Source organism: Mangifera indica, chromosome 10 (assembly GCF_011075055.1).
Source record: "Mangifera indica cultivar Alphonso chromosome 10, CATAS_Mindica_2.1, whole genome shotgun sequence".
In the NCBI taxonomy this organism is placed as follows: domain Eukaryota; kingdom Viridiplantae; phylum Streptophyta; class Magnoliopsida; order Sapindales; family Anacardiaceae; genus Mangifera; species Mangifera indica.
Genome location: NC_058146.1, coordinates 12,111,153 through 12,124,755, shown reverse-complemented (window position 1 = coordinate 12,124,755; position 13,603 = coordinate 12,111,153). Strand labels below are relative to the sequence as shown.

Below are 13,603 nucleotides of genomic sequence, written 5' to 3'. Positions count from 1 at the left end.
ATGATCCCTAGGAAGAAGCTAGAGAAGGGGAAGAAAAACCTTGACAATAGTATGGGGATGATGAATAACAACAAATTTGCAGCCTTAGCCACCAATGGAAACATTGAAATGAAGACAGCTCAAAACGAAGGGGAGATTGCCATGTTAGATGAAACACATGAGAAATTAGGCCCTTCAAATAGATTGGAATCTATGCTTGGTGCATCTTCCAGCACCGTAATACCAAAAGGGGTCGATCTTTCAAGTGTGGAGCAGGTGGAGGAAATTCCTTCAAAAGATGGAACTTCGGATCAAGAGCTTTGTGAATCTCCAGCAATTAATCACTTTGGAGGCAAAATTAAGATTGATGAGGTGGATTTCAAAAGGGAGAAGGGTGACACTCTTAGCAAATCACAAAGGAGGAGATTGGTGAAGCAAAAGCGAAATGTTTCCCCCATCAATTCTCTCAAATGACTAATATAGCTTGCTGGAACATTAGGGGCCTAAATGCTCCTATTAAGCAAAAGGAGGTTAGTAGATTCATTTTGCAAAATAAGATTGATATTATGGCCATTCTTGAAACAAAAGTTCGAAGCACTAATGTCAATAGAGTATGCTCTAGCATTTGGGAAGGTTGGGAACATTGTAGTAATATGAATGATGGTTCTATAGGCAGAATTTTGATTGGATGGAATAAAGCTACTATTAATCTCAATGTTATTGTAGATGATGGCCAATATATACATTGTGATGTGAAGCTTGTTAAGGAGAATTCTAGCATTGGAGTGACTATAGTCTATGGCAGCAATAATCCTATGGAGAGGAAGGTTCTTTGGTGTAATCTCATAAATCTATCCCATATGATGCAAAATTCACCTTGGATCATAATGGGAGACTTCAACACTGTCAAACACCCTCTAGAAAAGGTTGGTGGGGCAACTTGGGGTAACTACTACTGTGAAGACCTTAGAAATTGCATGAGGGATGCTGAATTGGATGACCTAAGGTTCATGGGTCATCTCCTAACTTGGAGTAATAGCAGTGAAGGAGAGAGAAGGATTGCATGTAAACTTGATAGGGCTCTTATTAATGATTCTTGGAAGGATTTATTCCCGAATGCCATGGCTCATTTCCTCAACCCTTCCATTTCCGATCATTCTCCGTGTTTGGTGAGAATTGGAACCATAGAAGATTGTAGAAAAGTTCCTTTTAAATTCTACAATATGTGGACACACCATGAAAACTTTCTCAATATTGTTGCCGAAGTTTGGAACCAAGAAGCACAAGGTAGCCCCATGTTCAATGTGACTAGCAAACTTAAAAAGCTGAAAGTTGAGTTAAAAAAGTTCAATAAGGAGTATTTTAGCCAAATTTCCGAAAGAGTGTTAGAAGCTAGAAGGCAACTTGAAAACATCTAAGAGCTACTCCGGATAAACCCCTTGGATGAGGATCTTACTCGAGAGGAAAAGATGAGTTTAGAATCCTATAGATCCCTTTCTTTAGCTGATGAATCTTTGGCTAGACAAAAACCAAGAGTTCATTGGCTTAAGGAAGGTGATCAAAACACAAAATTCTTCTTCAAGAGCATCAAAGGTAGAAGAAATAGAAACTCTATCCATGGGATCCAAAGGGAGAATGGAACTTATGTTTATAACATGGAGGAGGTAAAAGAGGAATTTGTGGACCACTTCAAATCTGTCCTAAATGTAAGGGAGCATTCAAATGTGAACCTTAAGAAGCTCAAAAAGGTAGTCAAATTCCGACTTGGAAATGAGGAAAAGGAAATGCTCATTAAAGAAATTTCAGCAGAGGAAATCAAAGAAACCATTTTTGCCATGGATAATAACAAGGCCCTGGGTCCAGATAGATATGGTGCATGTTTCTTTAAGGCAGCATGAAACATTGTTGGTGATGATGTTATAAAGCCATCAAGCACTTCTTCAAAATGAGCCACCTTTTAAAAGAGGTAAATTATACTATACTTGCACTTGTCCCTAAAGTTTCTAATCCTTCCCTTTGTAAGGATTTCAGGCCTATTGCTTGCTGCAATACTTTGTACAAATGCATCACTAAAATCATGGCAAACTGCCTCAAAGTCATTCTTCCGCAATTCATCAACAAAGCTCAAGGTGCCTTTATGGGAGGCCGTAGCATTGGTGAAAACATCCTTTTATGCCAAGAGCTTATGCATAGCTACCAAAAGGACACTCATGAAAAGAAATGTGCCATTAAGATTGATATTATAAAAGCTTATGACACTTTAAATTGGGATTTCTTGCTTGCTGCCCTTGATTCCATTGATATGTCGTAAACTTTTATAACTTGGATTAGGATGTGCATCACTAGTCCTATGTATTCGGTGGGCCTAGACCTGGCCACGGTTCATGAACCGCCGGTTTTGGTTTGGAACCGTCGGTTCACGGTTTGAAAACATAAGGACCTTGAACTGAAACCGTAACAGGACGGTTTGTCCACGGTTCCGAACCGATGGTTTCGGTTCATGGCCCCGGTTCAGAACCGATGGTTTCAGTTCGAAACTGATATTGAACCGTCAATTCTAATACATGATCTTGATTTAATTTTTAAATTATTAATTACAATAATTGAAAATTAAAAGAAAGGCTTCGACTTAATTTTTCAATTAAGCTTCCTACGTATCTTCCTAGGGTTTAGAAGAATCAAAGCCTACGTAGTTCTCTTACCTTTGCATATCTAATAGCTGGCAGTACCCCCTTACCTTATCATTCACCTCTACTATCTTGAGTATTATTTCCCGTCGTCATCGAACTATCCGTAGTTAAATCAAGCGATTCTTCATTGAAGTCCACTTTCATTTCTTGTTGGCGTAATTCGGCTCTTGTCCAATCGTCCACGCATGCTTGGGCTTCAATAGATTCGGGAGCCAAACTTGATCGTCTCTCATCTAATATATTACCCCCTTGACTAAAAGCTTGTTCTACTACGACAGTTGATACTGGTGCTGCTAGAATTTGTTTAGCAATAGTTGCTAATATTGAAAAAGTTGATGCGTGTCGACTTCACCATTCTAAAACTGGAAAGTCTTTACCTATATTGTTGTCACCAAACTGAAAATAGTAGTTAAATAAATATCAAGGTCCGAGGCGGAGCCTAATGTTCCTCTTGGTCTTTTGCCCCTTTGCATCATAATACGATCACCATAACTCATATTTTGGGTTGATGATGGGGCAATAGGTGGTAGAGAGGAAGAAGAACCACCATAAATTAATGAATATTCAACATAAATTTCTTTAATTAAATTCATAATATTAGTTATAGTTAATGGAATATTAACTTCATCTAATTGCAAACATTCATAATATAATGTCAAATAATCTGTGACACCATCTAATTTAAATCTAGGATAAAAAAAACATTCAACAAGAAAAAGTTCTGGAATTATTTTATAGTAACTTAACCATTTTGTTTTCATTAAAGAAACAGCTTCTTGTAGAATAATATCTTGTTCGGCTTCTTGTAAAGCCCTAATAATATTAACAGTTTCATTTAAAAACAAATGAGAAGTGGGATAATAGACCCCACTTAAAGTATATGTTACATTATTAAAATTTCTTAATACATTTAAAACTTTTTTACAAATATCCCAATGTTGGGGATATAATATAACTTGTGGCACATTTTGTGAAATAAATGAGCATAATAAATCCCTATAATCAAAAGACTCGTTGAGTAATTCATATGTTGAATTCCAACGAGTCGGCACATCTTTAGGAAATCTTTTTGGTCTTTTATTATGTTGTTTATAAAATTTACCCCATTCTTTTATAGTTTGGGGATGTGTCCACAAAAATGAAATTGCTATTTTTATTGGACTAATAAAATTATTAAGACAATGTAAACCATCTTGTACACATAAATTTAATACATGACATGCACATCTAATATGAAAAAAATCTACCACCTAAATTAGGTTTACAAATATCAATTAAATCATTTATTGAGGCAGTATTTGAACGTGCATTATCAAATGAAATTGAAAAAATTTTATAACGTAATTTATATTATTCTAATATTCCTTTAATTATTCTATAAATATTATCAGTCGTATGCCGTTCATCAAACACCCTAAATGATAAAATTCTTTTTTGTAATAGAAAATCGTCATCTATCCAATGACAAGTTATACCCATATAAGAGTGAACTTGCCAATGGTCACTCCAAATATCACTACATAGAGATACACGCCCACTAAAATTTGTAAAAAATTGAATTAACTTTTTTTTTTATATAAACTAAATAATGTTCTTTTTAATTTATTTCTTGGAATAGTTTTATGTGCAGGATTTAATGCAGTTTTACAATAATTATTAAAACCTAAATTTTCACCAAAACTAAATGCTAAATGATCTATTGCTACCATTTTTGCAAATTCTTCTTTACTTTTATTATCACTATACATAAATAAAAATTTGTGTGTAGAACCATACCCGGTTATTTGTGTTTGGCCTCGGCTTTGCCCCATTTTTTAGATGCTTTGACTCCAAGTGCCGTTTGAATGTCCCGTATCCACCTCCTTGTTTGAATTTGTAAATTTGCCTACAATAATTGCAAGTAACATCAAAATTATCATCTTCCTTTTATATTTTCTTGAAATGAATTTTGAAAATATCGGATGTAGGAATTTTTTGAGATTGTTGTTTCATCTCCATCTGTTGTTGATGTTGTTGTTGTTGCTCCACCTCTTCATATTGGTTTTCACTTTCTTGTAAATGAAAATCATCTATAAGTTGATTTTCATTCGCATTTGATATATGTGAATATTGACCAAATCTCCTATTACCAGAAGAATTTCCATTACTTGCCATTTTTTGATAATAATAAATAAATTATATGATTAATTATAAAAGATAATAAATAAATAATAAATAAAATTAATTATAGAAATAAATTCTATAATTAATTATGAATTATATAATAAAAATTGAAATTGAAATTAATAAAAAATTTAATTAAATTTAAGAAAATTTGATTGAATTGAAAGATTGAGAAAGTATTAAGAGTTTAAAGAATGAGAATGAGAGTTTGAAGGATTGAGTGAGAGAGTGGAGAGATTGAAATTTGAGAGAATAGAATTTGAAGGGGCATATATAGGAAAAAACTTTTTTGCAAAAAATTAAAATTAGGGGGGGTGAATTGAGTTCTTCGAAAATTACAGGGGACCAACAGTCCCCTGCAACTTCTCTGAAAATTGCAGGGGACCGTTGGTCCCCTGCAATTTCCCCTTCAAGCCAACGGTTCCCTACGCAGGGAACCGTTGGCTGTTTAAAAAAAATTCAAAAAAAATTCAAATTTTTTCGATTCAGCACAGTAAACCACCGGTTTACATGTCGGTTCATAAATCGGTGTGAACCGATGGTTTTACGGTTCCAATTTATGTAAATCGGAACTGAACCGTAGAACCACGGTTTCGGTTTCGGTTTCGGTTCAGTCCGGTTCTGGGTCTGCCAGTTCTGGTTTTATCTGGGCCGATTTTGGTCCGGTTCATAGGGCAAACCGACCCATGGCCAGGTCTAGGTGGGCCTAAATGGTGAACTTGTTGGTTTCTTCAAAAGTGCTAGAGGGTTAAGGCAAGGGGATCCACTCTCTCCTCACCTTTTTGTCATTGCCATGGAGGTGCTCTCTTGCATGCTTAGTGACCTTAAGGAGAATGCTCAATTTAGCCATCATTGGAAGTGTAAGAAAAATAATATCACTCACTTGTGTTTTACGGATGACCTTATGATTTTTTGTAGGGCGGATGTGTATTCCATATCTCTTATAAAAGAGGTATTAGATTGCTTCCATTCTTGGTCTGGACTTAGAACAAATTTGACCAAGAGCAATATCTATCTTTCCGGAGTAAATAATGCTGAAGCGGAACACTTTAAATCTATCCTTGGTATTGAGTTTGGCACTTTTCCTTTTAAATACCTTGGGGTACCTATGATTTCCTCCAAACTAAAGGTTGATGATTGCAAACCCCTCATTGACAAGATTGTGGCTAGGATCTCTTTTTGGAAAAGTAAGTTCCTTTCTTATGCTGTAAGACTTATTCTCATCAAGGCTATTCTCTTTAGCATCCAAGTATATTGGTCTTCAACATTTATCCTTCCCGCAAAAGTTCATAAGGTAATTGATGGCTACCTTAGAAATTTCCTTTGGTGTGGAGACATAGCTTGTAGCAAGAAGGCAAAAGTTGCTTGGGATGATATTTGTCTTCCAAAAGAGGAAGGAGGTTTGGGCATTATGAAAAGCAAATCTTAGAACAAGGCCGCAATGATGAAGCATATATGGAAACTCCTTCAAAAAGCTGGAACCTCTTTATGGGCTGATTGGATCAATGATAATCACCTTAGAAACAAAAGCTTTTGGGAGGTTAAACCAAATGGCAATTGTTCTTGGGTTTGGAGGAAATTGCTTTTGCTTAGGGAAAGCATTAAAGGAAAAATCCAGAAAATTGTAGGAAATGGGCAGAATACTCACCTTTGGCATGACAATTGGCACCCTTTAGGACCCCTCATTGACAAATATGGTCCTAGGGTGGTTTATGACTCAAGGCTTCCGTTGCATTGCAAAGTCAAGGAGGTGATTGAGCAAGAAGCATGGAAATGGCCATTGACAAATTCTACAGCCCTTTTGGAAATAAAAAATACCATTATTCCTCCTCCCTCACATGGTGATGATATCCTATGGTGGAAACCAAGCTTCAATGGTCAATTCTCTATCAAATTGGCTTGGAATAGCATAAGGGAATCCAAATCTAAAGTTCCATGGTATAGTATCATTTGGTTCAAAAGACATTTTCCTAGGCACTCATTCATTGCATGGATGGGTATCAAGGGTGGTATGAAAACCAAGAATAAGCTTCATAACCTCGACATCATTCCAAACAATGTGTGTGGTCTTTGCAATTTGGCTCCGGAAAGCATGGAACATCTCTTTTTCCAATGCCCCTATTCTGCCGCCATATGGAATTATATTGCAAATCTTTGTCGTTTGGATAATCCCCCCCAACCATGGGGCACTCTTGTTCCTTACTATGCAAATAAATGGAAGGGAGATACTCTACTCCACATCATTTGTAAGCTTTGCTTTGGAGCCACTATATACCATATTTGGTGTGAACGCAACTATGTTCTCTTTGGTAGGAGCAAATCTCCTAAAGATAGGATCATTGCAGCCATCAAGGATTATGTGAAGGCTAGAACTTCGTCCTTATCAAACATTCCAAGTTCATGCATAAATGACTCCATTACATTGATATGGGACTTGCCAAGATCAATATTCCGTTAACTTTTTGAGTTCTGAATATTGTAAGTGTTGTGTCATTGTGGTTCTTGTATCTAGTTTATACTTGTGAGATTCCTTGTATGGTTTTGTAGTTTTGGGTTGGTTCACTCCCTTTAGTCCTTGTGTTTGATTTCCTTTCTAGTGAATTTGTTTGTATTGTAGCTTTGGTGCCCTTAACACCATTTGTGATTTGGCATAACCTAGGGGCTTGTCCTAGGTATGCTTGTGTTAGGTTTAATCTAGGGGTTTGTCCTAGATAAACCAATTGTACATCTTTTCTCTTTGGTATAATATTATTACTTACCAAAAAAAAAAAAAGTTCCTTGGCATAATATCATTTGGTTCAAAGGACACTACCCTAGACACTCCTTCATTGCATGGCTGGGTATTAAGGGTGGTATGAAAACAAAGTATAAATTACATAACCTCAACATCATCTCAAATAATGTGTGTGGTCTTTGCAATTTGGCTCCAGAAAGCATGAAACACCTATTCTTTCAATGCTCCTACTCAGCCTCCATTTGGAATTATATTGCAGGTCTATGCCTCTTAGATAATCCCCACCAACAATGGGGCTCTCTTGTACTTTATTGTGCCAACAAATGGAGGGGGGATCCTCTACTCCACATCATTTGCAAACTTTTTTTTTGGTAAGTAATTAATGATTTTTATACCAAAGACAAAATGTACATATTGGTTTATCTAGGACAATGTCCCTAGATTAAACCTAACACAAGCATACCTAGGACATGCCCCTAGGTTATGCCAACAATCATGCATGTAACACAAGAGTACAAACAAGAAGCAAATAGGCTCAAGCTAAGTACAACCGAAAACTCAAAGCTACGGATAAGGAGAGCAAACAACCAAAACTACAAGCCATACGAAATCACATAAGCATAAAACTAGCTATAAGAAAACAAGACATTACAATTCCAATATCCGGAAATCAGCAAGTTAACAAAATATGGATCTCGGCAAGTCCCATATCAATGCAATGGAGTCATTTACGGAAGATCTTTGAATGTTTGATAAGGACAATGTTCTAGCTTTCACACAATCCTTGATGGCGGCAATGATCCTTTCTTGCAGAGATTTGTTCCTACCAAAGTATACATTGTTGCGTTCAACCCATATGTAGTATAAAGTGGCACCAAAGCAAAGCTTACAAATGATGTGTAGAAGTTTATCTCCCTTCCATTTGTCGGCATAGTAGAGAACAAGAGTGCCCCAAGGAAGGGGGGGAATATCAAACCAGCAAAGATTAGCAAAATGACTCCAAATGGCGGCAGAATAAGGGCATTTGAAAAAGAGATGATCCATGCTTTCCGGATCCCCATTGCATAGACCACACATATTGCTTGGAATGATGCCGAGGTCATAAAGCTTATCTTTGGTCTTCATACCACCCTTGATCCCCATCCATGCGATGAATGAGTGCCTTGGGAAATGTCTTTTGAACCAAATGATACTATACCATGGCACTTTGGCTTTGGATCCTCTAATGCTATTCCAAGCCGATTTGATGGAGAATAAACCATTGGAGCTTGGTTTCCACCAAAGGATATCATCACCATGAGAAGGAGGAGGAATGATGGTATTTTTTAGTTCCAAAAGAGCTGTGGAATTTGTCAAAGGCCACTTCCATGCTTCTTCTTCAATCACCTCCTTTACTTTACAATACAACGGAAGTCTTGAATCATAAACCACTCTATGGCCATATTTGTCTATGAGAGGGCCTAGAGGGTGCCAATTGTCATACCAAAGGTGAGTATTCTGCCCATTACCTACAATTCTTTTGATTTTTCCCTTGATGCTTTCCCTTAGAGAAAGCAATTTCCTCCAAACCCAAGAACAATTGCTACTTGAATTAATCCCCCAAAAGCTTTTGTTTCTCAAGTGATTGTCATTGATCCAATCGGCCCATAAGGAAGTTCCAGCATTTTGAAGGAGCTTCCATATATGCTTCATCATGGCAGCCTTGTTCCAAGATTTGCTTTTCATAATGCCCAATCCTCCTTCCTCCTTTGGGAGACAAATGTCATCCCAAGCAACTTTTGCCTTCTTGCTACAAGATATGTCTCCACTCCAAAGGAAATTTCTAAGGTAGCTATCAATTACCTTATGCACCTTTGCAGGGAGGATAAATGTAGAAGACCAATATACTTGGATGCTAAAGAGGATAGCCTTGATAAGGATAAGTCTTCCAGCATAAGAAAGGAACTTGCTTTTCCAAGAAGAGATCCTTGCCACAATCTTATCAATAAGGGGTTTGCAATCATCAATCCTTAGTTTTGAAGAGATCATAGGGACACCAAGGTATTTAAAAGGGAGAGAGCCAAAATCAATGCCAAGGATTGATTTTAGGTGTTCCGCTTCAGCATTATTGACTCCCGACAGGTAAATATTGCTCTTGGACAGATTTGATTTAAGCCCGGACCAAGAGTGGAAGCAATCTAATACCTCTTTTATAAGGGATATGGAATAGACATCCGCCCTACAAAAAATCATGAGATCATCCGCAAAACATAAGTGGGTGATATTATTCTTTTTGCACTTCCAATGATGGCTAAACTGAGCATTCTCCTTTAGGTCACTAAGCATGCAAGAGAGCACCTCCATAGCAATGACAAAAAGGTGAGGAGAGAGCGGATCCCCTTGCCTTAGCCCCCTAGTACTTTTGAAGAAGCCCACAAGTTCACCATTTAAGCCCACTGAAAACTTAGGACTAGTGATGCAACTCCTTATCCAAGTTATGAAAGTTTGCGGTATGTCAATGGTATTAAGAGCAGCAAGTAAGAAATCCCAATTCAAAGAGTCATAAGCTTTCATAATATCAATCTTTATGGCACATTTCTTTTCAAGAGTGTCCTTATGGTATCCCTGCATAAGCTCTTGGCATAGAAGGATGTTTTCACCAATGCTACGGCCTCCCACAAAGGCTCCTTGAGCTTTGTTTATGAACTGCGGAAGAAGGACCTTGAGGCGGTTTGCCATGATTTTAGTGATGCATTTGTACATTGTATTGCAGCAAGCAATAGGTCTGAAATCCTTGCAAAAAGTAGGGTTAGCAACTTTAGGAACAAGAGCAAGAATAGTGCAATTTACCTCTTTTAAAAGGTGGCCTGTTTTGAAGAAATGTTTGATGGCCCTTATAATATCATCACCAATGATGTTCCATGCCGACTTGAAAAAACATGCACCATATCCATCCGGACCCGAGCCTTGTTATTATCCATGGCAAAGATGGTTTCTTTAATTTCCTCCGCTGAAACTTCTTTGATAAGCATTCCTTTTTCCTCATCACCAAGCCGGAATTTGACTACCTTTTTGAGCTGCTCAAGGTTCACATTTGAATGCTCCTTTACATTTAGGAAAGATTTGAAGTGATCTACAAATTCCGCCTTCACCTCCTCCATGCCATAAACAAAGGTGCCATTCTCCCTTTGGATCCCATAGATAGAGTTTCTATTTCTTCTGCCTTTAATGCTTTTGAAGAAATATTTAGTGTTTTGATCACCTTCCTTAAGCCAATGGACTCTTGATTTTTGTCTAGCCAAAGATTCCTCAGCTAAAGAGATGGATCTATAGGATTCTAGACTTATTTTTTCCTCCCTAGCAAGATCCTCATCCAAGGGGTTTATCCGGAGAAGCTCTTGGACATTTTCAAGTTGCTTTCTAGCTTCTAATACTCTTTCGGATATGTGACCAAAATGCTCCTTATTGAACTTCCTTAATTCAATTTTCAGTTTTTTAAGTTTGCTTGTCACATTGAACATGGGGCTGCCTTGTGCTTCTTGGTTCCAAACTTCAGCAACAACATTGAGAAAGTTTTCATGGTGAGTCCACATATTGTAGAATTTGAATGGAACTTTCCTACAATCCTCAATGGCACCAATTCTCACCAAACATGGAGAATGATCGGAAATGGAGGGGTTGAAGAATTGAGCCATGGCATTAGGGAATATATCTTTCCAAGAATCATTGATAAGAGCCCTATCAAGTTTGCATGCAATCCTTCTCCCTCCTTCACTACTATTGCTCCAAGTTAGGAGATGACCCATGTACCTTAGATCATCCAATTCAGCATCTCTCATACAATTACTAAGGTCCTCACAGTAGGAATTTCCCCAAGCAGCCCCCCCAATCTTTTCTAGTGGGTGTTTGATGGTGTTGAAATCTCCCATTATGATCCAAGGTGAATTTTGCATCATATGGGCTAGATTTATGAGATTACGCCAAAGAACCTTCCTCTCCATAGGATTATTGCTGCCATAGACTATTGTCAAGCCAATGCTAGAATTCTCCTTTACAAGCTTTACATCACAATGCATATATTGGCTATCTTCCGCAATAACATTAAGTCTAATAGTAGCTTTATTCCAACCAATCAAAATTCTGCCTATAGAACCATTATTCACATTACTACAATGCTCCCAACCTTCCCAAATGCTAGAACACACTCTATTGATATTTGTACTTCGGACTTTTGTTTCAAGGATGGACATAACATCAATCTTATTTTGCAAAATAAATCTACTAACCTCCTTTTGCTTAATAGGAGCATTAAGGCCCCTAATATTCCAGCAGGCTATATTGGTCATTTGATGGAATTGATGGGGGAAGCACTTCGCTTTTGCTTCATTAATCTCCTCCGTTTGCAAACTTTGTTTTGGGGCCACTTGATGTATCTTGATGTGGTTTTAGTTCAAGTTCAACTAATAGGTGAGTTATATTAGGATGATCAAGCAAGTTCAATCCCAAACACAACTTTAAACTACCAAACTCAATAGAAAAAGAATAAGTTCCAGCCAAATAGAATTCAAGAGAGATTTCGGCCAAGGAAGAAAATGATAATAAATGAGATTAAGAACAAACAAACAACAATCTAACCAATAAACCAAGGCCTAAAGGGAAACCCACCAGCCTTGAATCACCACCAACCTCTTGGTCAAGAGTTGGATAAAGAGAGATTGCAAGAAAGACTTTCTTTAATATTCAAGCTAAGTAAAAAATGTACATCAGTCAAGGATAGCTTAAATAGGCTTCAAACTACAATTAAATGAAACCTAAATGAAGCTACATTACATTCCAAGCTCATTTCAAAGACATTTGGCTCTAATCTTCATGTTAATCCCAAAGAAGAATGTAAAACAAGGGAAGGCCAAATTGTCATGAATTGTCTTGCCAAAAGAAGTAATTCCTAGAGCCATGTGATATGTCAACTCTTGCCTCTTTCTTTGAGCTTCTTTGACTTGCTTAGCTTCACCTAAGGCAACTAACAAACTGAATTAAACATAATCTAGCACAAACAATAAGTAAAGTGCATAATTAGACAATAAAATATCTAGAGCTAATTAAGCTCTCCATTGGGTTTGTTAGACTTTTAATGGATCCAAGTGATAAATGAGTGACCAAAGGAAGGCTTGGGACCCCAAAATGAAGGAAGGGACGAAATGGGCTTGAACATAGGTTGGTTTTGTGCTTGCCTCTCTTCAAGACAAGGTTTTGGGCTCCACACTTCATGTAGGGCCGAATTTAACAAGTGATGAGGTTGGACTTGGTATTCTTCTATTGGTCTTGATTGGATTGCACTTGATGGAGTCTTGGATGGACTATGGACCAAGCATGGACCTTCCATTGGATTCGGGTTTGGATCATCCTCCCACACTTGAAAAGGATTTGCCCTCAAATCCTCTAATGTCATGTCTTCAAGATATGGGGATAAATCTCCCATATTGAATGTAGCCGACACAGCCCCAAATTCATCCGGTAGTTCAATTTTGTAGGCATTGTCATTCACCTTTGCAATCACTTCAAAAGGACCATCGACTCTTGGTGCAAGCTTACTCTTCTGCTTTGATGGAAACCTCACCTTCCTCAAATGCAGCCATACTAAGTCACCCGGTTGGAAAAGTGTTGGCCTTCTATGCTTGTTGGCTTTCTTTTTGTAGGCTTCATTTGCTTTCTCTATTTGCACCCTTATGCTTTCATGGAACTTCTTCATAGCCTTCACCTTTTCTTGTGCATCCTTATGAACTTGCAAATCAATAGGTAATGAAGTTAGCTCAATAGGAGTAAGAGGGTTAAGACCATATACCACTTCAAATGGAGAATGCTCGGTTGTTACGCTTGGCACCCTATTTAAGCAAATTCAGCATGAGGGAGCTTCAAATCCCAATCTCTTAGATGCCGGTTCACCATTGTTCTTAAAAGAGTCCCCAATGTACGGTTGGTCACTTCCGTTTGCCCATCGGTTTGAGGGTGATGGGAGGTGCTAAACATTAGTTTTGTTCCTAGCTTTCCCCAAAGTGTC

The 13,603-nt window shown here is 37.6% G+C and overlaps 1 protein-coding gene across 1 annotated transcript; it reads right to left on the bottom strand.

The window, feature by feature from the left end:
- Nucleotides 1-9,755: 9,755 nt before the first annotated feature.
- Nucleotides 9,756-10,284, bottom strand: LOC123226744. The gene is made up of 2 exons (XM_044651274.1): nucleotides 9,966-10,284; nucleotides 9,756-9,784 (listed from the first exon to the last, which is right to left on the bottom strand). Exons 1-2 carry the CDS (start codon nucleotides 10,282-10,284, stop codon nucleotides 9,756-9,758), a joined length of 348 nt encoding a protein of 115 aa, XP_044507209.1.
- Nucleotides 10,285-13,603: the final 3,319 nt, after the last annotated feature.

Coding starts and splice junctions, on each gene's coding strand:
- LOC123226744 (XM_044651274.1), bottom strand. CDS start 10,284: ATGGCAAACCGCCTCAAGGTCCTTCTTCCGCAGTTCATAAACAAAGCT. Junction 9,785..9,965: donor ACTTGTGGGCTTCTTCAAAA/GTACTAGGGGGC, acceptor GATTTTTTGTAG/GGCGGATGTCTATTCCATAT.